This window comes from Delphinus delphis, chromosome 18 (genome assembly GCF_949987515.2).
Source record: "Delphinus delphis chromosome 18, mDelDel1.2, whole genome shotgun sequence".
Lineage (NCBI taxonomy): Eukaryota > Metazoa > Chordata > Mammalia > Artiodactyla > Delphinidae > Delphinus > Delphinus delphis.
This window is the reverse complement of record NC_082700.1, coordinates 46,240,888-46,264,616: the sequence shown is the minus strand read 5'-3', so window position 1 is coordinate 46,264,616 and position 23,729 is coordinate 46,240,888. Positions and strand designations below refer to the sequence as shown.

Here is a 23,729-nt window from a genome sequence, read left to right as displayed (position 1 = left end):
TCTTTTGGTCTTGTTTATGGTTTCCTTTGCTGTGCAAAAGCTTTGCAGTTTCCTTAGGTCCCATTTGTTTATTTTTGTTTTTATTTCCCTTTCTCTAGGAGGTGGATCAAAAAGTATCTTGCTGTGATTTATGTCAGAGTGCTTTGCCTATGTTTTCCTCTAAGAGTTCGATAGTTTATGGCCTTACATTTAGGTCTTTAATCCATTTTGAGCTTAACTTTGAGTGATCTAATCTCATACTTTTACATGTACCTGTCCAGTTTTCCCAGCACCACTTATTGAAGAGGCTGTCCTTTCTACATTGTACATTCCTGCCTCCTTTATCAAAGATAAGGTGACCATACGTGCGTGGATTTATCTCTGGGTTTCCTATCCTGTTCCATTGATCGGTCTTTCTGTTTTTGTCCCAGGACCATACTGTCTTGATTACTGTAGCTTTGTAGTATAGTCTGAAGTCAGGGAGCCTGATTCCTCAGCTCCGTTTTTCATTCTCAAGATTGCTTTGGCTATTCGGGGTCTTTTGTGTTTCCAAACAAATCGTTAAATTTTTTGTTCTAGTTCTGTGAAAAATGCCAGTGGTAGTTTGATAGGGATTGCATTGAATCTGTAGATTGCTTTGGGTAGTAGAGTCATTTTCACAATGTTGATTCTTCCAATCCAAGAACATGATATATCTCTCCATCTATTTGTATCATCTTTCATCAGTGTCTTATAATTTTCTGCATACAGGTCTTTTGTCTCTTTAGGTAGGTTTATTCCTAGATATTTTATTCTTTTTGTTGCAATGGTAAATGGGAGTGTTTTCTTGATTTCACTTTCAGATTTTTCATCATTAGTGTACTGGAATGCAAGAGATTTCTGTGCATTAATTTTGTATCCTGCTACTTTACCAAATTCATTGATTAGCTCTAGTAGTTTTCTGGTAGCACCTTTAGGATTCTCTATGTATAGTATCATGTCATCTGCAAATAGTGACAGCTTTACTTCTTCTTTTCCGATTTGGATTCCTTTTATTTCCTTTTCTTCTCTGATTGCTGTGGCTAAAACTTCCAAAACTATGTTGAGTAAGAGTGGTGAGAGTGGGCAACCTTGTCTTGTTCATGATCTTAGTTGAAATGGTTTCAGTTTTCACCATTGAGAACGATGTTGGCTGTAGGTTTGTCATATATGGCCTTTATTATGTTGAGGAGAGTTACCTCTATGCCTACTTTCTGCAAGGGGTTTATCATAAATGGGTGTTGAATTTTGTCAAAAGCTTTCTCTGCATCGATTGAGATGGCCATATTTTTTTTCTTCAGTTTGTTAATATGGTGTATCACATTGATTGATTTGCGTATTTGAAGAATTCTTGCATTCCTGTAATAAACCCCACTTGATCATGGTGTATGATCCTTTTAATGTGCTGTTGGATTCTGTTTGCTAGTATTTTGTTGAGGATTTTTGCATCTATGTTCATCAGTGATATTGGCCTGTAGTTTTCTTTCTTTGTGACATCCTTGTCTGGTTTTGGTATCAGGGTGATGGTGGCCTTGTAGAATGAATTTCGGAGTGTTCCTCCCTCTGCTATATTTTGGAAGAGTTTGAGAAGGATAGGTGTTAGCTCTTCTCTAAATGTTTGATGGAATTTGCCTGTGAAGCCATCTGGTAATGGGTTTTTGTTTGTTGGAAGATTTTTAATCACAGTTACAATTTCAGTGCTTGTGATTGGTCTGTTCATATTTTCTATTTCTTCCTGATTCATTCTTGGCAGGTTGTGCATTTCTAAGAATTTGTCAATTTCTTCCAGGTTGTGTACTTTATTGGCATAGAGTTGCTTGTAGTAATCTCTCATGATCTTTTGGATTACTGCAGTGTCAGTTGTTACTTCTCCTTTTTCATTTGTAATTATATTGATTTGAGTCTTCTCCCTGTTTTTCTTGATGAGTCTGGCTAATGTTTTATCAATTTTGTTTATCTTCTCAAAGAACCAGCTTTTAGTTTTATTTAATTTTGCTATCGTTTCCTTCATTTCTTTTTCATTTATTTCTGATCTGATCTTTACGATTTCTTTACTTCTGCTAACATTGGGGTTTTTTTGTTCCTCTTTCTCTAATTGCTTTAGGTGCAAGGTTAGGTTGTTTATTCGAGATGTTTCCTGTTTCTTAAGGTAGGATTGTATTGGTATAAATTTCCCTCTTAGAACTGCTCTTGCTGCATACCATAGGTTTTGGGTCGTCCTGTCTCCATTGTCATTTGTTTCTAGGTAGTTTTTGATTTCCTCTTTGATTTCTTCAGTGATCACTTCGTTATTAAGTACTGCATTGTTTAGCCTCCATGTGTTTGTATTTTTTACAGATCTTTTCCTGTAATTGATATCTAGTCTCATAGCGTTGTGGTCGGAAAAGATACTTGATACAATTTCAATTTCCTTAAATTTACCAAGGCTTGATGTGTGACCCAAGATATGATCTATCCTGGAGAATGTTCCATGAGCACTTGAGAAAAATGTGTATTCTGTTGTTTTTCGGTGGAATGTCCTATAAATGTCAATTAAGTTCCTCTTGTTTAATGTATCATTTAAAGCTTGTGTTTCCTTATTTATTTTCATTTTGGATGATCTGTCCATTGGTGAAAGTGGGGTGTTAAAGTCTCCTACTATGAACGTGTTACTGTTGATTTCCTCTTTTATGGCTGTTAGTATTTGCCTTATGTATTGAGGTACTCCTATGTTAGGTGCATAAATATTTACAATTGTTATGTCTTCTTCTTGGATCGATCCCTTGATTATTATGTAGTGTCTTTCTTTGTCTCTTCTAATAGTCTTTATTTTAAAGTCTATTTTGTCTGATATGAGAATTGCTACTCTAGCTTTCTTTTGGTTTCCATTTGCATGGAATATCTTTTTCCATCCCCTCACTTAGGTCTGAAGTGGGTCTCTTGTAGACAGCATATATATGGGTCTTGTTTTTGTATCCATTCAGCCAGTCTGTGTCTTTTGGTGGGGGCATTTAATCCATTTACATTTAAGGTAATTATCGATATGTATGTTCCTATTCCCATTTTCTTAATTGTTTTTCGGTTTGTTATTATAGGTCTTTTCCTTCTCTTGTGTTTCTTGCCTAGAGAAGATCCTTTAGCATTTGTTGTAAAGCTGGTTTGGTGGTGCTGAACTCTCTCAGCTTTGCTTTTCTGTAAAGGTTTTAATTTCTCCATCAAATCTGAATGAGATCCTTTTGGGTAGAGTAATCTTGGTTGTAGGTTTTGCTCCTTCATCACTTTAAATATGTCCTGCCAGTCCCTTCTGGCTTGCAGAGTTTCTGCTGAAAGATCAGCTGTTAACCTTATGGGGATTCCCTTGTGTGTAATTTGTTGTTTTTCCCTTGCTGCTTTTAATATGTTTTCTTTGTATTTAATTTTTGACAGTTTGATTAATATGTGTCTTGGCGTGTTTCTCCTTGGATTTTTCTTGTATGTGACTCTCTGTGCTTCCTGGACTTAACTATTTCCTTTCCCATATTAGGGAAGTTTTCAACTATAATCTCTTCAAATATTTTCTCAGTCCATTTCATTTTCTCTTCTTCTTCTAGAACCCCTAAATTCGAATGTTGGTGCATTTAATGTTGTCCCAGAGGTCTCTGAGACTGTCCTCAGTTCTTTTCAGTCTTTTTTCTTTATTCTGCTCTGCAGTAGTTATTTCCACTACTTTATCTTCTAGGTCACTTATCCGTTCTTCTGCCTCAGTTATTCTGCTATTGATCCCTTCTAGAGTATTCTTAAGTTCATTTATTGTGTTGTTCATCATTGCTTGTTTCATATTTAGTTCTTCTAGGTCCTTGTTAAATGCTTGTTACATTTTCTCTATTCTATTTCCAAGATTTTGCATCATCTTTACTATCATTATTCTGAATTCTTTTTCAGGTAGACTGCCTACTTCCTCTCATTTGTTAGGTCTGGTGGGTTTTTATCTTGCTCCTTCATCTGCTGTGTGTTTTTCTGTCTTCTTATTTTGCTTATCTTACTGTGTTCGGGGTCTCCTTTTCACAGGCTGCAGGTTCATAGTTCCCATTGTTTTTGGTGTCTGTCCCCAGTGGCTAAAGTTGATTCAGTGGGTTGTGTAGGCTTCCTGGTGGAGGGGACTAGTGCCTGTGTTCTGGTGGATGCGGCCAGATCTTGTCTTTCTGGTGGGCAGGTTCACGTCTGGTGGTGTGTTTTGGGGTGTCTGTGGACTTATTATAATTTTAGGCAGCCTCTCTGCTAATGGGCGGGGTTGTGTTCCTGTCTTGCTAGTTGTTTGGCATAGGGTGTCCAGCACTGTAGCTTGCTGGTCGTTGAGTGAACCTGGGTGTTGGTGTTGAGATGGAGATCTCTGGGAGAAATTTTGCCATTTGATATTATGTGGAGCTGGGAGGTCCCTTGTGGACCAGTGTCCTGAAGTTGGCTCTCCCATCTCAGAGGCACAGCACTGACTCCTGGCTACAGCACCAGAGCCTTTCATCCACATGGCTCAGAATAAAAGGGAGAAAAAGTAGAAAGAAAGAAAGAAAGAAAGAGGATAAAAGAAAATAAAATAAAGTAAGGTAAAACAAAAAAGTTATTAAAATAGAAAAATAATTATTAAAAAAAATTTTTTTTAACGTAAAAAAAGAAAAAAAATATGGATGGATAGAACCCTAGGACAAATGGTGAAAGCAAAGCTAAACAGACAAAATCTCACACAGAGGCGTACACGTACACACTCAGAAAAGGTGGAAAAGGGGATAAAATAATAAATCTCACTCTCAAAGTCCACCTCCTCAATTTGGGATGGTTCGTTGTCTATTCATGTATTCCACAGATGCGGGGTACATGAAGTTGATCGTGGAGATTTAATCTGCTGCTCCTGAGGCTGCTGGGAGAGATTTCCCTTTCTCTTCTTTGTTCTCACAGCTCCCGGGGTTCAGCTTTGGATTTGGCCCTGCCTCTGCATGTAGGTCGTTGGAGGGCATCTGTTCTTTGCTCAGACAGGACGGGGTTAAAGAAGCCACTGATTCGGGGGCTGCGGCTCACTCAGTCCGGGGGGATGGAGGGGTACAGAGTGTGGGGCGAGCCTGCGGCACCAGAGGCCGGTGTGACGTTGCAGCAGCCTGAGGCGTGCCATGCATTCTCCCAGGGAAGTTGTCCCTGGATCCCGGGACCCTGGCAGTGGCGGGCTGCACAGGCTCCCCAGAACAGAGGTGTGGAGAGTGACCTGTGCTCGCACACAGGCTTCTTCGTGGCGGCAGCCTTAGTGTCTCATGCCCATCTCTGGTGTCCGCGTTGTTAGCCACAGCTCGTGCCCGTCTCTGGAGCTCCTTTAAGCAGTGCTCTTAATCCCCTCTCCTTGTGCACCAGGAAACAAAAAGGGAAGAAAAAGTCTCTTGTCTCTCCGGCAGCTCCAGGCTTTTTCCTGGCCTCCCTCCTGGCTAGCCATGGTGCACTAACCGCTTCAGGCTGTGTTCACGCAGCCAACCCCAGTCCTCTCCATGTGATCCGACCAAAGCCCCAGCTTCAGCTCCCAGCCCCGCCTGCCCCAGCGGGTGAGCAGACAAGCCTCTTGGGCTGGTGAGTGCTGGTCGGCACTGATCCTCTGTGTGGAAACCTCTCCACTTTGCCCTACGCACCCCTGTGGCTGCGCTCTCCTACGCGGCTCTGAAGCTTCCCCCCTCTGCCACCCACAGGCTCCGCCTGCGAAGGGGCTTCTAGTGTGTGGAAACCTTTCCTGCTTCACAGCTCCCTCTCACTGGTGCCGGTCCCGTCCCTATTCTTTTGTCTCTGTTTATTCTGTTTTCTTTTGCCCTACCCAGGTACATGGGGGAGTTTCTTGCCTTTTGGGAGGTCTGAGGTCTTCTGCCAGCGTTCAGTAGGTGTTCTGTAGGAGTTGTTCCACGTGTAGATGTATTTCTGGTGTATCTGTGGGGAGGAAGGTGATCTCCGCGTCTTACTCTTCCGCCATCTTCCCCCTCTTCTGACATCATTGTTTTTATTGTTGAGCTTATTCCGTAAAAAGCTGTCAAAACTATACCATCCTCTTTAATACCCAGTGACAAGTCTTCAGTTAGACCCCTGTCATCTCTCACCTGGATTATTATAATGGTTTCCTAACTGGTTTCCCTGCTTTCAGTTTTGCCAATCTCCAAAACTATCTTCATCTTATCTTTTAAAAATGCTATCAAAAATTTATTTCCCCAGTTTTAAATCCTTCAGAGGGTCCTCACTGTCTTCAGAATAAATTCCAAACCTAATGGCATACTATACTAATCTTTCTTGATCTGGCCTTTACCTACCATGTCTCTCATCCCTAGCTTAAAAGCAAACTCTGTTCCAGCAAAAGTAAGTGCTTGCCATTTCCCCAATATGCTGTGCTCCCTCTTAAGCCTCCATGCACCCGAGTTCACTCTTAGACTATTTAAAAATTCTTTACTCTTTCCCTTTCAACCCAGGCAGTTCTTGTTCACCTTTTAAAATATGCAGATTAATTTAACAGTCAGTCCTTAATACATTCAAGTGAATTCCTTTTGTGTCATCAAATTCTCCTTCTCTACTGAACTATTCCTGTCATTAAACAAACATGTTTTTGTCTCCCATTAAAAAACCCAACAAACCACACTCCCTTGATCCCACCACTTCCTCTGCCACAGTACCATTTTCTCTGCTCATCATCAGAGCAAAATTTCCATATGGTTTTTGTCCCACACTATTCCAGTAACAATTCTCGTTAAAGTTATGAATCCCATCCATAATGCCCAGTCCAATGGTTATTTCTGCGTATTTATCTTACTTGACAACATGATTTGGCAGAGCTGACCACTCCATCCTCTTTCACCTTATGTGATACTCCTCCTGGTTTTCCTGCTTAACTCACTGGACCCTCTCAAGGTTCTCAGGTTCCTTTGCTGGATTTTCTTCTTTTAACCCATTTCTAATATTTGACTACTCATTGACTTGGTTTGGGGCCCTCTACTCTCCCCACGTAATGCCACCAAATCCCATAGCTTTAAGTGGCACCTACATGCTGATGTATATTACGTGTGTGTGCCCCCCCCCCCCAAACTCCCTGGTCATGGACTGTCCTCTAAAGTCAGAGCGACAATTCTATTTATGAGTCTAATGGGTGGACATTTAAAGTTTAACATATTCAAAACAGAACTTAAACTTTATCTCCTATATCAGTTTTCTCCCAGCCTTCTATTTCTCAATAAATGGCTCCAGGTGATGAAGCCAAAAAGTTAGGAGTCTTACGTAAGGCAATAGCCTAATACTGTCTTCCTCTTCTACCTTATCTGCTCTTAGTCTATTACTTCACCGACATTTTGAAAATAAAAATCAGGACATGTCACTCCAGGCGCCTAAAATCTGCAAATGACTTCTCTGTTACATAATCTAAAGCAAGGGTTAATATACCATGGTGATGGGCCAAATCCAGCCCATGTCCTGTTCCTGATTATCCATGAGCTAAGAATAGGTTTTACATTTATAAAGTTGCTAAAAGAAAAAAAAAAAAAAGAAGGAAGAATATGTAATAGACCATATGTGGCCTGCAAAGCATAAAATATTTACTGTCTGGCCCAGGCCTTTACAGAGAAAGTTTGCTGACTCCCTATCCAAAGCAGAAAACTCGCACTGCTGAGCAATGTCACGTCACATATCTTGAAGATATCTTGTTTAATTGTTGTTTGATCATGTCTCTCACTTGAATGTGATCTCCATAAAAAAGGGACTCTGTCATATTTACTGCTATATTCCTGGCAACATGTCTCAATAAATGTCTTAAATCAACAAAAGATAACCACATTCCTCATAATTACTATTTTGCAAATCAAGAAAACTGTTACCACAAGGAGAAACTTCCGTTTTTTCCAGGGTTAGAACTTCTACAATTTTAACTGACTTTTAGATTAAGTCCCTCAATTCAGAGACAGTCAAGCTAGGGAGATTCACTCCTCCATTTCCAAGCAATAAAGAACCCACAGATCTCCAATGAGAAATAAACCAAGAGAGATTTTGGCATTTAAAAATTGACAAGCAAGAAGAATGAGGAAGAAAGGAGTAAGGAGGGGAATAAGGAAAGTGATTTAGGTAGCAATAAGTGGGGATAAAAGTGCAAAGCTAACAATCCTCTAAGATTAGGAAGTTTGGCCTGAGCAGCTTGCCTTCCCAGTGCTCTCAGTCAGCAAGCAGCTGAGTGGGGAGGGGGAATCCATGCTTTTTAAGTTTCCTGGGACCAACCTGCTTCTGTCAAATCAACATGGGTCGAGACATTCTTAGTAATAAACTGTACCACCAGTAATAAGCTGTAATAAACATAAGCATTGTACCCTTGCCATACTGGTGTGGAGAGAAGTTATATTATATAGATTCACATATTTCCGAACTAAAAAAGACCTTGATGAATGGAAAAAACTGTTACTTGTCTCCCAACATCAAGTTTTCCCCTCTTTCTCAGGTAACTCTGGTTTTTATTAGAGACAACAATCTGTCCAGTTAAAGACTTACACTTCCCAGCTTCCCACTCCAACCATTATCATGGAGCTATAGTCTTGGGAGGGAAATTTATTTTTGTAATGCTAGAATGCGACATTTTCATCTTCGTATCCCTGATGTTCAATGTATTGGTAAGCTTTGGAGAATGAATGAGTGGCTAAAAATACTGTTTCTTCATCAATCCCAGACGGACACTTTTCCACATTTTTCATCTCTGAAGCTGGAATGCATCTTACAAACTACAGCACATAACAGTTTAACTTGGCAGTGTTTAACCCTAGCAATACACATAGTGGTCCGTTTTCCAATCCAGGTGGCTTGGATTTGATGAATTAAGGAAGAGTAATTCTTCTACCATATAATACTTCCTCCCATATTTGACAGCAAATATATTACCCCAAGGGGTCTCTAAGCAGGACAACCCTAGTGCTCATAGACAAAAAACACAGGAATGTAGAGCAGGCAGCTACTCTGGAGAGCAATTTGGAAGTACACTTAAATTAAGTAGACATATACCCTGTGAGCCAGAAATTCCACTCCTTAGTATATATGTCAAAGAAATGTTCACACCAGGTCCAGAAGAGGAATGTCTAAAGAAGGCCACGCTGCATGTGGTGGCAAGGAGCTAGAGGCACCCTGGGTGCCTATCGCTGCGGGAATGGGTGGACGGATGGGTAGACACACACCTGAACTATGTAGCTGCTGGAAGCAAAGCACTAGACTTGCACGTGGTAACATGAAGGATCTTAAAAACCGCACTGAGTTGAAAGAAAAACTATAAAAGAAATAAAATCTAAAACAAAACATGCAATTCAGATTTATGTAAAGGTAAAAAATAAGAAAAATACTCGTGTTCAAGATAAATGTTTATAACAACCATAAGTTGAGTATAACCTTTATAAATTGTGAATCACTATGTTGTACACTTGAAACTTATATAATACTGTAAATTGACTGTACCTCAATAATTTTTTTTAAAGAATAAATGTTAAAAGGAAAAAACAAACATAGAGAAAGGGAGGAAGAGAAATGAATTATGTGAATAAAAAGAATAAATGTACAAAATAAGAAGTGATCTTGCAAGGATCAATGATGACTGTGTGTCATAAGCTCAGGAATATGACTAACTTAATCTTCTACATTTTCAGCCCAACCAGAAAACCACAAAAGTAAAAAACTATACTAAGCACCATGGGATACAATAATAATAATATACAGTGCTGAATAAATATAACTACTATTATTTATTATATACCAGGCATCTAAGAGCTTATGTGCCTTGATTAATTTAATCCTCCAACAACTCCATGAAGTAAAAACTATGATTATTCTTATTTTACAGGAAATCAGGGAATAAAAACTTAAGGAATTTGCTCAAGGTAACTATAAGGGCTGGGATTCAAACTCAAACTGTGTGTGTCTGGAACTGCAGCTCTGATCTGTTATACCAGAAAGCCTCTCATGAATAAACCACCATGCCAATAATGTAAACGTTACACTTTAAAAAGGAGAGAAGCTATTTATAACCAAGCACAATGCAAGCTGAAAACAAATAATTTAAAAAGTGGCCAAACAAAATGTAATTTTCAATGTGGTATACAGTTGGCACTTAATAGAATATTTGTTGACTGAGTGGGTAGATTAACAAGTGGGATACTACCTCAGGCTTCTTCAATGACTTCCATTGAAGGAGGTCTTAAGGATAGAGATACATGAGCCAGTAACACTGTGGCAGTCCATTTGAAGAGTAAAAACAATATGACTAAGGGAAAAGAATGGGAAACCACAGGATACACTGATAAAATACCAAGTGACCTAGTCTAGGTAGGTGACTTCATAAAGAACCTAAAAGGAAGTCTTAGGAGGTTTACTTGGATGGAGTATAGGCATTAGACTTCTTGGTGTTAATCCCACCTGGCTCCATCACTTCCATCTGAATGGCCTTGGTAAGCTATTAACCAGTTATGGTTCTGTTTTTTTCAACAGCAAAATGAGGTTAAGTCACTCAGTTAAGAACCAGCTGAGCACTTACTAGGTGCCAGGGACAGTTCTAAGTGCTAGAGATACAACAGGGACTACAAAGAAGTCCCTGTCCTCAGGATCCTTACACTTTATTAAGAGAGACAAATACCCAACAAACAAGGCAGGTAGTCCTATGAGCATAGATGTAAGGCACAGAAAATAAGCAGAGTGAAAAAAATGAGAATATTACTTTAGTTAATAACAGCAACAATGACTAATACTTATTGTGTGCTTACTAAATATCAGTCTAACTTATGCTATTGATTCATTTAATATGAGAGGTCAGAGAAGATCCCCCTAAAAGCTCCTACACCTCAAAGAGCTGTATGGCTTAAATGAGATAATACATGAAAAAGCTCACAGAACAGGGTCTGGAACAGAATAAGCACTCAATAAATGTTAGCTACTAATATATATATTTAAATGTACCTAAATGATTTCTTTACATCATCAAGACCTTGGGATTTAGGACATTTCATTTTCCTAGAGAGGCATGGTCAAGAAATTTTTCTAGCAGCATGATACTTATACATAGGCAAGAACTAACCAAGACTGACTTAACAAGAGAGAAGGTAAATATAACTGAAACAAAATGGGGAGGGGAGGAGATAGGAAGAGGTGGGATCAAGAGCAAAGATGGAGGGTTTACTACTGGAAAGAAAAGACTTTCTCAGAAGACAGAAGTAGTAAGAGTTACAATGTTTATCCTGTCTTTCTGAAATCACTGTAAATTTTTTATAACTAGCGACAACTTTACCAGGCCTTACATAAAACACTCCGTAACTGTAAATAAACACACAAGGCAGAAAAACAAGGACTAGGGCATCCCTTGTTACTTGGCAGATACCACTTGTTAAAGAATAGGGTAAGTGAATTTGTTACACTTGGTACTATGACACAGTAACTATCAAAGAGCAAGATATAAAGAAACCAAATCTCCATGCTAGAGGACTAAACAGATTCAGTAATGTAATAATGATCTTGATTCTCCCTATCCAACTAGTCACATCAGGGCTAATTCTCAATGAAGCAGAAAAAACTTGGCCAGAAAAAAACACTGGAGAAAATATACCTCACACATAATACATTAAAAAAACTGAGCCTAGGGGCTTCCCTGGTGGCGCAGTGGTTGAGAGTCCACCTGCCGATGCAGGGGACACGGGTTCGTGCCCTGGTCTGGGAAGATCCCACATGCCGTGGAGCGGCTGGGCCCGTGAGCCATGGCCGCTGAGCCTGTGCGTCCGGAGTCTGTGCTCCGCAACGGGAGAGGCCACAACAGTGAGAGGCCCGCGTATCGCCAAAAAAGAAAAAAAAAAACAACTGAGCCTACAGAAGGAATTCATCCCTGCCCACCTTTAAGTCACCCCTTCTTTCAAGACTTTTTATTTGGTACACAGAATTATTATTCACTTCCCTTCTCCTTTTATTTTACTTATGTATTTAATAAATTTATTGATTTATTTTATTTTTGCTTTGGGTCTTCACTGCTGTGGGTGGTTTTTCTCTAGTTGTGGTGTGCGGGCTTCTTGTTGCGGTGGCTTCTCGTTGTGGAGTGCGGGCTCTAGGTACACGGGCTTCAGTAGTTGTGGCACGTGGGCTTCAGTAGTTGTGGCTCACGGGCTCTAGAGCACAGGCTCAGTAGTTGTGGTGCACAGGCTTAGCTGCTCTGCGACATGTGGGATCTTCCCAGACCAGGTCTTGAACCCATGTCCCCTGCATTGGCAGGTGGATTCTTAACCACTGTGCCACCGGGGAAGCCCCCCTTCTCTTTTTAAAAACAGCTTTTTTAAACTATGCAAGAAAATATAATTCTTTTCTTGATATTTTAAATTTATCATTTTAAGTTCAGATTACATAAACTTAATTCTTATATATCTGCAGTTTCAAGACAATAAAGCACACAGATAGCAAATTTACACATGATCTTACCTTTGTAAGATAATCAACCTTCAAATTGTCGATCATCATATTTTTCTGTGATAGCTCTATTTTCAGTAACTGAATATTATGAAGCAGTTCTTTCCGTTCAATTAGCTGCTTGGTGATTTTGACTTTACCGTCTCTCTCTTCTGATGAGGAAATATCATCTGTAGGAACTGTTGTTTCTAGACTAATATCTTCAGATTCCAGAGAGCTAGAGATGTTCAGTGTTTTTGATGGCTTGGCAACTTTTTGAGACATTTTTAATTATTATGGGACACTTTTCTTCTCCAATTCTATTTCAATTTTCTGTAGATTAAAAAATATTGATTTAAACGTACTCAAACATTCTCTATGGAAAGCATAAAGTATATCAAAGAGATACTAAGGGTTCCCTAAGTAAATATTAGGCAAACTGGAGGACCCCAAATCTAGGGCAGATTGGTTAAGTTACTGCTCAAATCAAACATATTAAATCAAACTCATTAAGTCTTATTCTAAAACATACTTTTTTTAAAATTAATTTTTCTTGGTGTATAGTTGCTTTACAATGCTTTTTTTTTTTTTGAACCCATACTTTTTATGAATAGAAAACCCAGTTCCTGGGGGCAGGACTCTTACTTGGAGTAAACAAAGAAATGTATGAGATAAACAATAAAGCCCTAAATTGCTAGTACCCAGGAATACTACTAATAAAAGCAGCACATGAAGATAGAGAAGTTTCTTCTGAGTTGGTCAGGGGAAGGTTATACAGAGGTAGGACTTAGAATCTTGAAGGATTTGGAAAGGAGTAATAAAAAGGGAAAACCATTCACATTTTAAGGTTGGTATAGAAGTGATGAAAGTGTAAAACAACAGAGGGACATAGTAGTAGTCAGCCTGGTCCAAGCCCATGTGAATCTGAGTAGTGACTCCAAACACAAACACACAGAAGGGTTGTCCCTTATACATAATCAAGACTGTGGAGGACCTTGAATGTTTCAGTATGTTCGAAATTTATTCTACAGGCAATGAGGCATCAGTTAAGTTTTTTTTAAAAGGGAAATAGTGAGATAAAACTTTTTTATAGACTTGCAGATAGCAAAATGAAAACAAGAGAGTAAAAGACAAATTCCTCGAACTCCTTACCCTTTCACAAAAATTTCAGCAACTCCCTCGTTTTAATACTACACGATATAATAAATTACTTACGGTATTGTAGATATCAGTTTTTCTAAACTGAACGATTAGAAAAAAGGTGTGTGGAAGGGAAACCTAAGAACTCTGACTGGATCGGCTTCCCTCGTTTTTAAAGGGAAAGGGATAAGGAAAGGCGAAATCAAAGACAGGCAACATCACCTGGGATACAAAGGGTCCGGAACTGGCACTGCCCACACGTGCGGCGTGAAGAATAAAACCCGAATTTGGCAGCATCAGAAGATTCCTTGTCCCAGGCACAAAAGGAAGGGGCGAGCCGTGAGCTACCTGGAACGCTTCAATTACTCCACGTTGCAGGCTAGAGAAGCCGCCACCGCTGCTACTTTAGGTGAGCTGAAGGTGTCTCCAGACAGCAGCTCGGGTTGCAGTCTCTTAACGAGAAATCACAGGTCGGTGACCGTTAGCACCCGTAACCAAAACAACCATTTCCGCACAGGGAGGAAGCTGCAGCAGGCAGATGCCCACGCTACCGGAACTCAGCCCTCCCGCGTCCACCCAGGCGCGGGAAGCAAAGCATGCTGGGAGATGGAGTCCGGAGGCGGCCCCGCTCAATTCACGGGCGGAAATGGCTCCGGGCTCCTCCCATCTACCCGCTTTCGCCCAATCCTCGCAGCCCTCAGAGAGCCAACCAACGGCTGTCTCGAGGTTTCCCCGCGAGAGGGGTTTACTAATATCCTGGAGGGGGAAGGAGCAAACCTCTGGGTAAAGTGTAGTTGTGCGACAGGGTTCCAAGCTTGACATTTTCCGCCGGAAGAGAACTGTTGAGGTCGGGATTCCAAGCCGCGAGGCAAGATGCTCAAGTCCAGGACTTTCTTAAAAAAGACGCGGGCGGGCGGCGTGATGAAGATCGTGCGCGAGCACTACTTGCGAGACGACATAGGCTGCGGTGCGTCTGGATGCGCGGCGTGCGGAAGTGCGCACGAGGGGCCGGTCCTCGAGCCGCAGCCCCTGGATCGGGTTAGCAGCCTCTGCCCGCAGCCGCACTACTTGCTGCCTGACACCAACGTGCTGCTCCACCAGGTGCGCCGGTAGGCGGGCGAACCGCGGCACAGCGGCGCCACCGGGAGAAAGGGAGATAGGGAGACTGATGCCCAAGGAGGAGCGTCTTGGGCAACATCACGTACTTAGGGAGAGGCAAACCCCGTCAGGACCTATGCCTCCTGCCCCCCCAGGCCGAGGTTCTTTTCCATGTACTATTTTGTTTTGGGTTTTTTTTTTGAGTTCTTGGAGTTATAGGAATTTTAAATACGTCAATTTTCTAACTCCTGGTGTCTCTTCTGCCTTAGATTTTAATGTCTGGAGGTCGGGGACCTGGGCTTCTGTGGCCTCCAGCCTGCGACCCCCAGGCAGCTTGTAAGTGCCTACGAACGAAAGCTATGTGGGCCAACGTATTACTTTATTAATGAAGTTAATTCTACAAAGTTTTGTAATTAGCCTATTTACATGTGTACTTTTTTAATGGACCTGAAGGGTTTTCTGTTGCAAAATAGCTCCTTATTTAATGTACGGTTAGTGTTTTTTTTTTAACCGGCAGAGTTTCACGTTCAACAGAAGCAATTTATGAATGAACAGAGGAAAAATTAACTCTTCGTTTATTTATTTATTTGTTTATTTATTTAAAAGATTGATGTCCTTGAGGACCCTGCCATCAGGAATGTCATTGTGCTACAAACAGTTCTCCAAGAAGTGAGAAATCGGAGTGCTCCGGTATATAAACGAATCCGAGATGTGACTAATAACCAGGAGAAGCATTTCTATACATTTACTAACGAGCACCATAGGTAGGGGGGAAATTATGTCAATTATCAGAAAACTATAGAATTAGCTAAACTGGGGGGAGAGTTCCTGGCGGTAATCTGTGACATCGTCAGAAGATACACCATAGGTTTCATACTTCTGAGAGTAATATTTGGTTCTTACAGAGTTTACAAACCTTGCTAAGGTCACATAGGCATTGATTGGGTCAAACCCAGAACCAAAGTCTCCTGGCTCCTCGGCTATGGTAGGTACTTTAATTTCCAAAATGTTTTCATTTTGAATTGGTTTTAGCATGAGTCGAGCAATAGGATTTTGGAAGACGAGATTTGCCTAGGTTCCTGGTATACCATATTAAGCGAATAACCAACAAAGATTAATAAAATATAGGAGTTTGTGAAGGAAAGCTTTAAAAATATAAAGCAGATATATTCTTAATGGGCTCTTAACAGTTAAACTAATACCTTATAACAGATCATATTGACGACAATAAGGTTAAGAAATAGAATTCTTTATGTTTCAGATTCAAGACCTTTGTTTGAACTTAATGTGTGATCTTAGAAAATATGATATTGCCTGTTCCTTATGTTACAGAAATAATTTATGATGAGTCCTAGCTTACTTTTTTTTCCTTATAAATTTATTTTATTTATTTATTTTTTGCTGCATTGGGTCTTCATTGCTGCGCACGGGCTTTCTCTAGTTGCGGTGAGCAGGGGCTACTCTTCCTTGTGGTGCGCGGGCTTCTCATTGCAGTGGCTTCTCTTGTTGAGGAGCACAGGCTCTAGGCACAAGGGCTTCAGTAGTTGTGGCACGTGGGCTCCAGAGCGCAGGCTCAGGAGTTGTGGCACACAGGCTTAGTTGCTCTGTGGCATGTGGGATCTTCCTGGACCAGGGCTCGAACCCGTGTCCCCTGCCTTGGCAAGCGGATTCTTAACCACTGCACCACCAGGGACGTCCCTGATTTACTTTTATTAGATCAGAGTTTCTCAATGTTGGCACTATTGACATATTGGACTGGATAATTCTTTGTTATGGGAAGGCTGTCTTAGGAATTGTAGGATGTTTAGCCGCATCCCTGGCCTATATGCACTAGATGCCAGTAACAGACCTCCCCTTCCCCACCGATCCACCGAGCTGTAACAACCTAGAATGTCTCCAGACATTGTGAAATGTCCCCTGGCGGGGAAAATCACTCCCTGGTTGAGAACTGCTAGATTAGACAGTAGATGTAATAATGAAATCCCACTGGAATATGCAAATTAAAAATATTTAATTTCTCAAATTTCTCTTCTTTATTCTTTTTTTTTTTTTTGTGGTACGCGGGCCTCTCACTGTTGTGGCCGCTCCTGTTGCGGAGCACAGGCTCCGGACACGCAGGCTCAGCGGCCATGGCTCACGGGCCCAGCCGTTCCGCGGCATGTGGCATCTTCCCAGACCGGGGCACGAACCTGTGTCCCCTGCATCGGCAGGCGAACTCTCAACCACTGTGCTACCAGGGAAGCCCTCTCTTCTTTATTCTTATATCCCACACTTAAATACTGTTGTTGTAAAGAACATCAGTAAAGCACCTGTAGACTTCTTATTTCTGTCTCCTCTCGAAATCCAGAAACAGAAACTTCACTGTTTTTCAGTGCTTAAAGACCTAGTGTCTGTGGAGCATGATCATTGGATTTTTAATCCAAGGTTAGCAATTTTGTTAGCTTAAGTGCAGTGAATAGAGCTTAGCAATACTGGGGTTGACAGGAAGAATTAAGACACTCGAGCAAATCTCATGTCAGGTTGTTGCTCAGTCATGCTAAAACCAATTCAAAAATTTATGAGTGTCTTTGATAAGCTTAAAAGCATTATCAGGTTTATTTAATGGTGAATAATAAAATAATTCTGAAAACCATATAAATAAGTACAGAATTCTAAAATTGAGCCTATAATTTTTAAGAAGTAGGTAGAAGTTGTGCTGAATTTTGTTATTGTACTTAAATTTAGCTTCAAAGAACAGATTTAAAGAAATAAGTATGCTGACATTTGATAGCTCAGAGTGGATAGACTTAGAAGGAATATACAATCATATCTGTATCTGGTCTTTCAGTCCCTAGATGGTGTTTGTCATTTATTCAGGGTTTACCATGGATAATTTATGTGCATTATGTATTTAATAACTATACATTAATCATATCATCACAAATCATCTAATCATACAATCAATAGCTTTTAGGAATTCCTGTTAATCTACAGTTTGAATGAAATCTCATTATCAGACCTGCAAAGTTTTAGTATAGTTTTTTTCCAACAGACTATTACTTTTTTAATGTCCCAACCTCAAGTAGAAATTCTGATCTTGAATTTTTCTTTTGGTGAAAAAAATTTATTTTAGTCTTTTTTATTGCCCCATTAATGTGATTTTCTTCTTTTCCAAGTAAGTTGTTGTCTTAAAAACGTGACTAGAGGGATCTTATTTGTTTCCACTCTGAGTTATAAATGTGAATACATTCAAGAGAAAAAGATGTACCATTGACGTTAAGTTTAGTAATTATTAAGCATTTATGTCCTAAGACTTTTTACATGTGCTTGATTCTGTTGTTTTCCATTTGTTTCTTTTTTTTCCCTTTCTATTACATTTAGAGAAACTTATGTAGAACAATTACAGGGAGAAACTTCTAATGACAGGAATGATAGAGCCATTCGAGTAGCAGCAAAGTGGTACAATGAACATTTGAAGAAAATGTCGGCAGAGAATCAGCTGCGAGTTATCTTCATAACCAATGACAGGAAAAACAAAGAGAAAGCCATAGAAGAAGGGATACCAGCTTTCACTTGTAAGTCTCCATGGAGACTGGACTGTTAGTTCATGTTTGCAAATGCATGTAAAAACTATCATCAGGCCCATAATCAGATGTTCATTTGACCATTTGGTATTTTCATAGTCCTATATAACTTAATGTGATATTTTTGTGTTTTTTTTTATTTCTCAGCATTTCTAAGCTAAGTGAGTTGTACCACCAGTGGCTATTAATTTCCCTATCAAGACTTGGAATTGGCTTAGCAATGAAAGCTTATAGATATACTTGACCCACTGCCTTTGGGCGTGACCACCTCAACAGAGGGCTTCCCTCCCACCAAAAAAAATTGACATATGTACTGTCACAAACAAAAGAAGGGGAAAAAACATATCTAAGGAGGAAAAAAAAACCACATTTGAATTTATCAAGAACAAAAAACTTATTTTTCAGGTGAAGAATATGTAAAAAGCCTAACTGCTAACCCCGAACTCATAGATCGTCTTGCTTGTTTGTCTGAAGAAGGGGTATGTTTGAGTTTGTTTTATTTTGTTTTTGAAAAGTGAAATTATTAATGTATCCACTTCCGGATGTTAGGCTCATAGTTACCAAATTTAAAAATTGGAATATCAGTGGGTAAGCTGGAATTGGAATAGGAGTTGGGTTATAAACAAGAGTGGCTCTAATAGACTTCTTATCAAAATGTCCTAAAGACTTGACTTTCTCAAATAGCGCTCTTTACTGATATATCCTCAGCAACCCGAGTAGGGCCTGGCACAAGGTGGCACTATCTGTTTGATTAATAAATGAAGGAATTCATGGCTGGCTTGTGATGAGTAGGTATTTGACAAAGAAGTGGTGGGCACTGCAGAGAGAGCATACAGTTGTAGCATCAATTCCATAGGAGGAGGGAGGGAGTCATAAGAGGTAGAACAGGAAGGCAAGGGACCAGATAGTGTGGACTTAACAATTTATTCTGTTAGTAATTTTTAAACTGTCTTGTAAAGGTCTCCCTAAAAGGCTTCTATGAAGAGAAGTTAGCAGATAGGATTCTGGGCTCCCTACCTTATAATGTCAGGCTAAAAGACATTAAAGGTGGATGAGAGTGTGTCTAGGAGGAACAGAGGAGAAGGACCAGAATTGTTACTTATTTGGGAGACTACTCCAATTTCGATTTGTAAGATGATGCATTGTATCAAGGGCAAGATTAGAGGCAGAGGGATGAGAAAAGGGATCACTGCCATAGTGGACTTGAGAGGGAACCATTAAACTTTGTGAGCCAATATTTCCTTGTATGTAAAGTGTGCTTAGCAATAATGACTTCATAGTGTTGTTATTAGGGTTGAATGAGGTGATAACAGTTGTGTTCATAAAATTCTTATCTCAGTGCCTGGCAAACAGCTATGGTAAATGTAAATGGTAGATACTATTGATATAAAAATAGGTTTTATGTAATATAACATTATATGTACATCCAGTCTTTACAGCATTTTCTCCATCCCTGCTTGTCTTCAACCAGCTACTTTACAAAACTAAATGGAAGTGAGAAAATAAAAGCTGGGCTTGATTTTTAGAATACAGATTTAGGATTATCCTGTCTAATGAGTAGCCACTAGTTGCATGCGGCTGTTTAAATTTAATTCAGGTTAAAACTTCAGTTTCTCAGTTGTACTAGTCAACTTTCAAGCAACCAGGAGCTACTTGTGCCTAGTGACTACCATACTGGAGATCACAAAAAGAACACTCCCTTTATCACATAGTTGTTTTGGTCTAGAAGAAGAAACAAGGAGTAATCCAACATTGGTGATTCACAGTATTTGATTATGCACTGTGGTAGGGTTAGTGTAGGATATGGTGAAATTACAGTTGACTCTATTGTAACACATGTGTGTTCCTCAAAGTCACTGTGCCATGCAAAATTATATAATGAAACCCACAGAGCTTAGGGAAAATGTGGTTAGGGAAACACTCAGAAACTTCATGAAGCGGTGAAAAGAGGGTTATCTAAATTTGAACAGAAAGTTGTTACACCAGATGAAGTGCTGTGGCTCGTAAAACACAGTGATCTGAAGTAACTGATAGATGTTTGAGAGTGTGTTTGTGTGTGCGCGTGTGGATTCAGCTTGGTTCAGCTAGGTGCAGTTTTCTGCAATCACCTGGTATTTTTTTTTTTAACATCTTTATTGAAGTATAATTGCTTTACAATGGTGTGTTAGTTTCTGCTTTATAACAAAGTGAATCAGCCATACATATACATATATCCCCATATCTCCTCCCTCTTGCGTCTCCCTCCCACCCTCCCTACCCCACCCCTCTAGGTGGTCACAGAGCACTGAGCTGATCTCTCTGTGCTCTGCAGCTACTTCCCACTATCTATTTTACATTTGGTAGTGTATATATGTCACTGCTACTCTCTCACTTCATCCCAGTTTACCCTTCCCCCTCCCTGTGTCCTCAAGTCCATTCTCTACATCTGCATCTTTATTCCTGTCCTGCCCCTAGGTTCTTGATAACTATTTTTTCTTTTTTAGATTGCATATATATGTGTTAGCATACGGTGTTTGTTTTTCTTTCTGACTTACTTCACTCTGTATGACAGACTCTAGGTACAACCACCTCACTACAAATAACTCAATTTCGTTTCCTTTTATGGCTGAGTAATATTCCATTGTATATATGTGCCACATCTTCTTTATCCATTCATCTGTCGATGGACACTTAGGTTGCTTCCATGTCCTGGCTATTGTAAATAGAGCTGCAGTGAACATTGTGGTACATGACTCTTTTTGAATTATGGTTTTCTCAGGGTATATGCCCAGTAGTGGGATTGCTGGGTCATATGGTAGTTCTATGTTTAGTTTTTTGAGGAACCTCCATACTGTTCTCCATAGTGGCTGTATCAATTTACATTCCCACCAACAGTGCAAGAGAGTTCCCTTTTCTCCACACCCTCTCCAGCATTTATTGTTTGTAGATTTTTTGATGATGGCCATTCTGACCGGTGTGAGGTGATACCTCATTGTAGTCTTGATTTGCATTTCTCTAATAATTACTGGTGTTGAGCATTCTTTCATGTGTTCATTGGCAATCTGTACATCTTCTTTGGAGAAATGTCTTTTTAGGTCTTCTGCCCATGTTTGGATTGCATAGTTTGTTTTTTTGATATTGAGCTGCTTGAGCTGCTTGTAAATTTTGGAGATTAATCCTTTGTCACTTGCTTCATTTGCAAATATTTTCTCTCATTCTGAGTGTTGTCTTTTCGTCTTGTTTATGGTTTCCTTTGCTGTGCAAAAGCTTTTAAATTTAATTAGGTCCCATTTGTTTATTTTTCTTTTTATTTCCATTTCTCTAGGAGGTGGGTCAAAAAGGATCTTGCTGTGATTTATGTCATAGAGTGTTCTGCTTATGTTTTCTTCTAAGACTTTGATAGTGTCTGGCCTTACATTTAGGTCTTTAATCCATTTTGAGCTTATTTTTGTGTATGGTGTTAGGGAGTGTTCTAATTTCATTCTTTTACATGTAGCTGTCCAGTTTTTCCAACATCACTTATTGTAGAGGCTATCTTTTCTCCATAGTATATTCTTGCCTCCTAAATCAAAAATAAGGTGACCACGGGCTTCCCTGGTGACGCAGTGGTTGAGAGTCCGCCTGCCGATGCAGGGGACACGGGTTCGTGCCCCAGTCCAGGAAGATCCCACATGCCCCGGAGCGGCTAGGCCCGTGAGCCATGGCCGCTGAGCCTGCGCGTCCGGAGCCTCTGCTCCGCAACGGGAGAGGCCCGTGTACCACAAAAAAAATAAAAATAAAAAAAATAAGGTGACCACATGTGCATGGGTTTATCTCTGGGCTTTCTATCCAGTTCCACTGATCTATATTTCTGGTTTTGTTCCAGTACCATACTATCTTGATTACTGTAGCTTTGTAGTATAGTCTGAAGTCAGGGAGCCTGATTCCTCCAGCTCCATTTTTCATTCTCAAGATTGCTTTGGCTTTTGGTGGTCTTTTGTGTTTCTATACAAATTGTGAAATTTTTTGTTCTAGTTCTGTGAAAAATGCCATTGGTAGTTTTATAGGGATTGCATTGAATCTGTAGATTGCTTTGGGTAGTATAGTCACTTTCACAATGTTGACTCTTCCAATGCAAGAACATGGTGTATCTCTCCATCTATTTGTATCATCTTTAATTTCTTTCATCAGTGTGTTATAGTTTTCTGCATACAGGTCTTTGTCTCCTTAGGTAGGTTTATTCCTAGGTATTTTATTCTTTTTGTTGCAGTGGTAAAAGGGAGTGTTTCCTTAAATTCTCTTTCAGATTTTTCATCATTAGTGTATAGGAATGCAAGAGATTTCTGTGCATTAATTTTGTATCCTGCTACTTTACCAAATTCATTGATTAGCTCTAGTAGTTTTCTGGTAGCATCTTTAGGATTCTCTATGTATAGTATCATGTCATCTGCCAACAGTGAATCCTTGCATTCCTGGGGTAAACCCCACTTGATCATGGTGTATGATCCTTTTAATATGTTGTTGGAATCTGTTTGCTAGTGTTTTGTTGAGGATTTTGCATCTATGTTCACCAGTGATATTGGCCTGTAGTTTTCTTTCTTTGTGACATCTTTGTGTGATTTTGGTATCAGGGTGATGGTGGCTTCATAGAATGAGTTTGGGAGTGTTCCTCCCTCTGCTATATTTTGGAAGAGTTTGAGAAGGATAGGTGTTAGCTCTTCTCTAAATGTTTGATAGAGTTTGCCTGTGAAGCCATCTGGTCCTGGGTTTTGTTTGTTGGAAGGTTTTTAATCACAGTCTCAATTTCAGTGCTTGTGATTGGTCTGTTTGTGTTTTCTATTTCCTGGTCAGTCTTGGAAGGTTGTGCTTTTCTAAGAATTTGTCCATTTCTTCCAGGTTGTGTACTTTATTGGCATATAGTTACTTGTTGTAATCTCTCATGATCCTTTGTATTTCTGCAGTGTCAGTTGTTGCTTCTTCTTTTTCATTTCTAATTCTGTTGATTTGAGTCTTCTCCCTGTTTTTCTTGATGAGTCTGGCTAATGGTTTATCAATTTTGTTTATCTTCTCAAAGAACCAGCTTTTAGTTTTATTGATCTTTGCTACTGTTTCCTTCATTTCTTTTTCATTTATTTCTGATCTGATCTTTATGATTTCTTTCCTTCTGCTAACTTTGGGTTGTTTTTGTTCTTTTCCTCTAATTCCTTTAGGTGTAAGGTTAGGTTTTTTATTTGTGATTTTTCTTGTTTCTTGAGGTAGGATTGTATTGCTATAAACTTCTGTCTTAGAATTGCTTTTGCTCCTCCCATAGGTTTTGGGTTGTCGTGTTTTCATTGTCATTTGTTGCTAGGTATTTTTGATTTCCTCTTTGATTTCTTCAGTGATCTCTTGGTTATTTAGTAGCATATTGTTTAGCCTCCATGTGTTTGTAGTTTTGACAGATTTTTTTCCTGTAATTGATATCTAGTCTCATAGTGTTGTTGTTGGAAAAGATACTTGATACGATTTCAATTTTCTTACGTTTACCAAAGCTTGAGTTGTTGACCCAAGATATGGTCTATACTGGAGAATGAT

General features: G+C 39.7%; 2 protein-coding genes across 4 annotated transcripts in view; one reads left to right on the top strand and one right to left on the bottom strand.

Annotated features, from left to right (window-relative positions):
• PIBF1 (progesterone immunomodulatory binding factor 1) overlaps window positions 1–14,032 on the bottom strand; it is a 211,905-nt gene extending 197,873 nt beyond the window's left edge. For both annotated transcript variants that reach the window (XR_009516771.1, XM_059995626.1), the window contains exons 1-2: window positions 13,759–14,032; window positions 12,430–12,729 (exon numbers count right to left, since the gene is read on the bottom strand). Coding sequence is in view for 1 of the 2 variants with exons in the window: in XM_059995626.1 (XP_059851609.1) it covers window positions 12,430–12,681 (252 nt within the window). In the remaining variant the exon portion in view is untranslated. The remainder of the gene's footprint in view (window positions 1–12,429; window positions 12,730–13,758) is intronic.
• Window positions 14,033–14,337: 305 nt separating this feature from the next.
• The window catches only part of DIS3 (DIS3 homolog, exosome endoribonuclease and 3'-5' exoribonuclease), a 28,007-nt gene continuing 18,615 nt past the window's right edge, over window positions 14,338–23,729 (top strand). The window contains exons 1-4 of one of the 2 annotated variants that reach the window (XM_059995622.1): window positions 14,338–14,637; window positions 15,241–15,398; window positions 17,995–18,188; window positions 18,603–18,676. In XM_059995622.1, the coding sequence (XP_059851605.1) occupies window positions 14,410–14,637; window positions 15,241–15,398; window positions 17,995–18,188; window positions 18,603–18,676 (654 nt within the window). In that variant the 5' untranslated portion in view covers window positions 14,338–14,409. Of the gene's footprint in view, window positions 14,638–14,929; window positions 14,971–15,240; window positions 15,399–17,994; window positions 18,189–18,602; window positions 18,677–23,729 lie in introns of those variants that run through there. The other variant, XM_059995623.1, reaches the window with a different exon arrangement.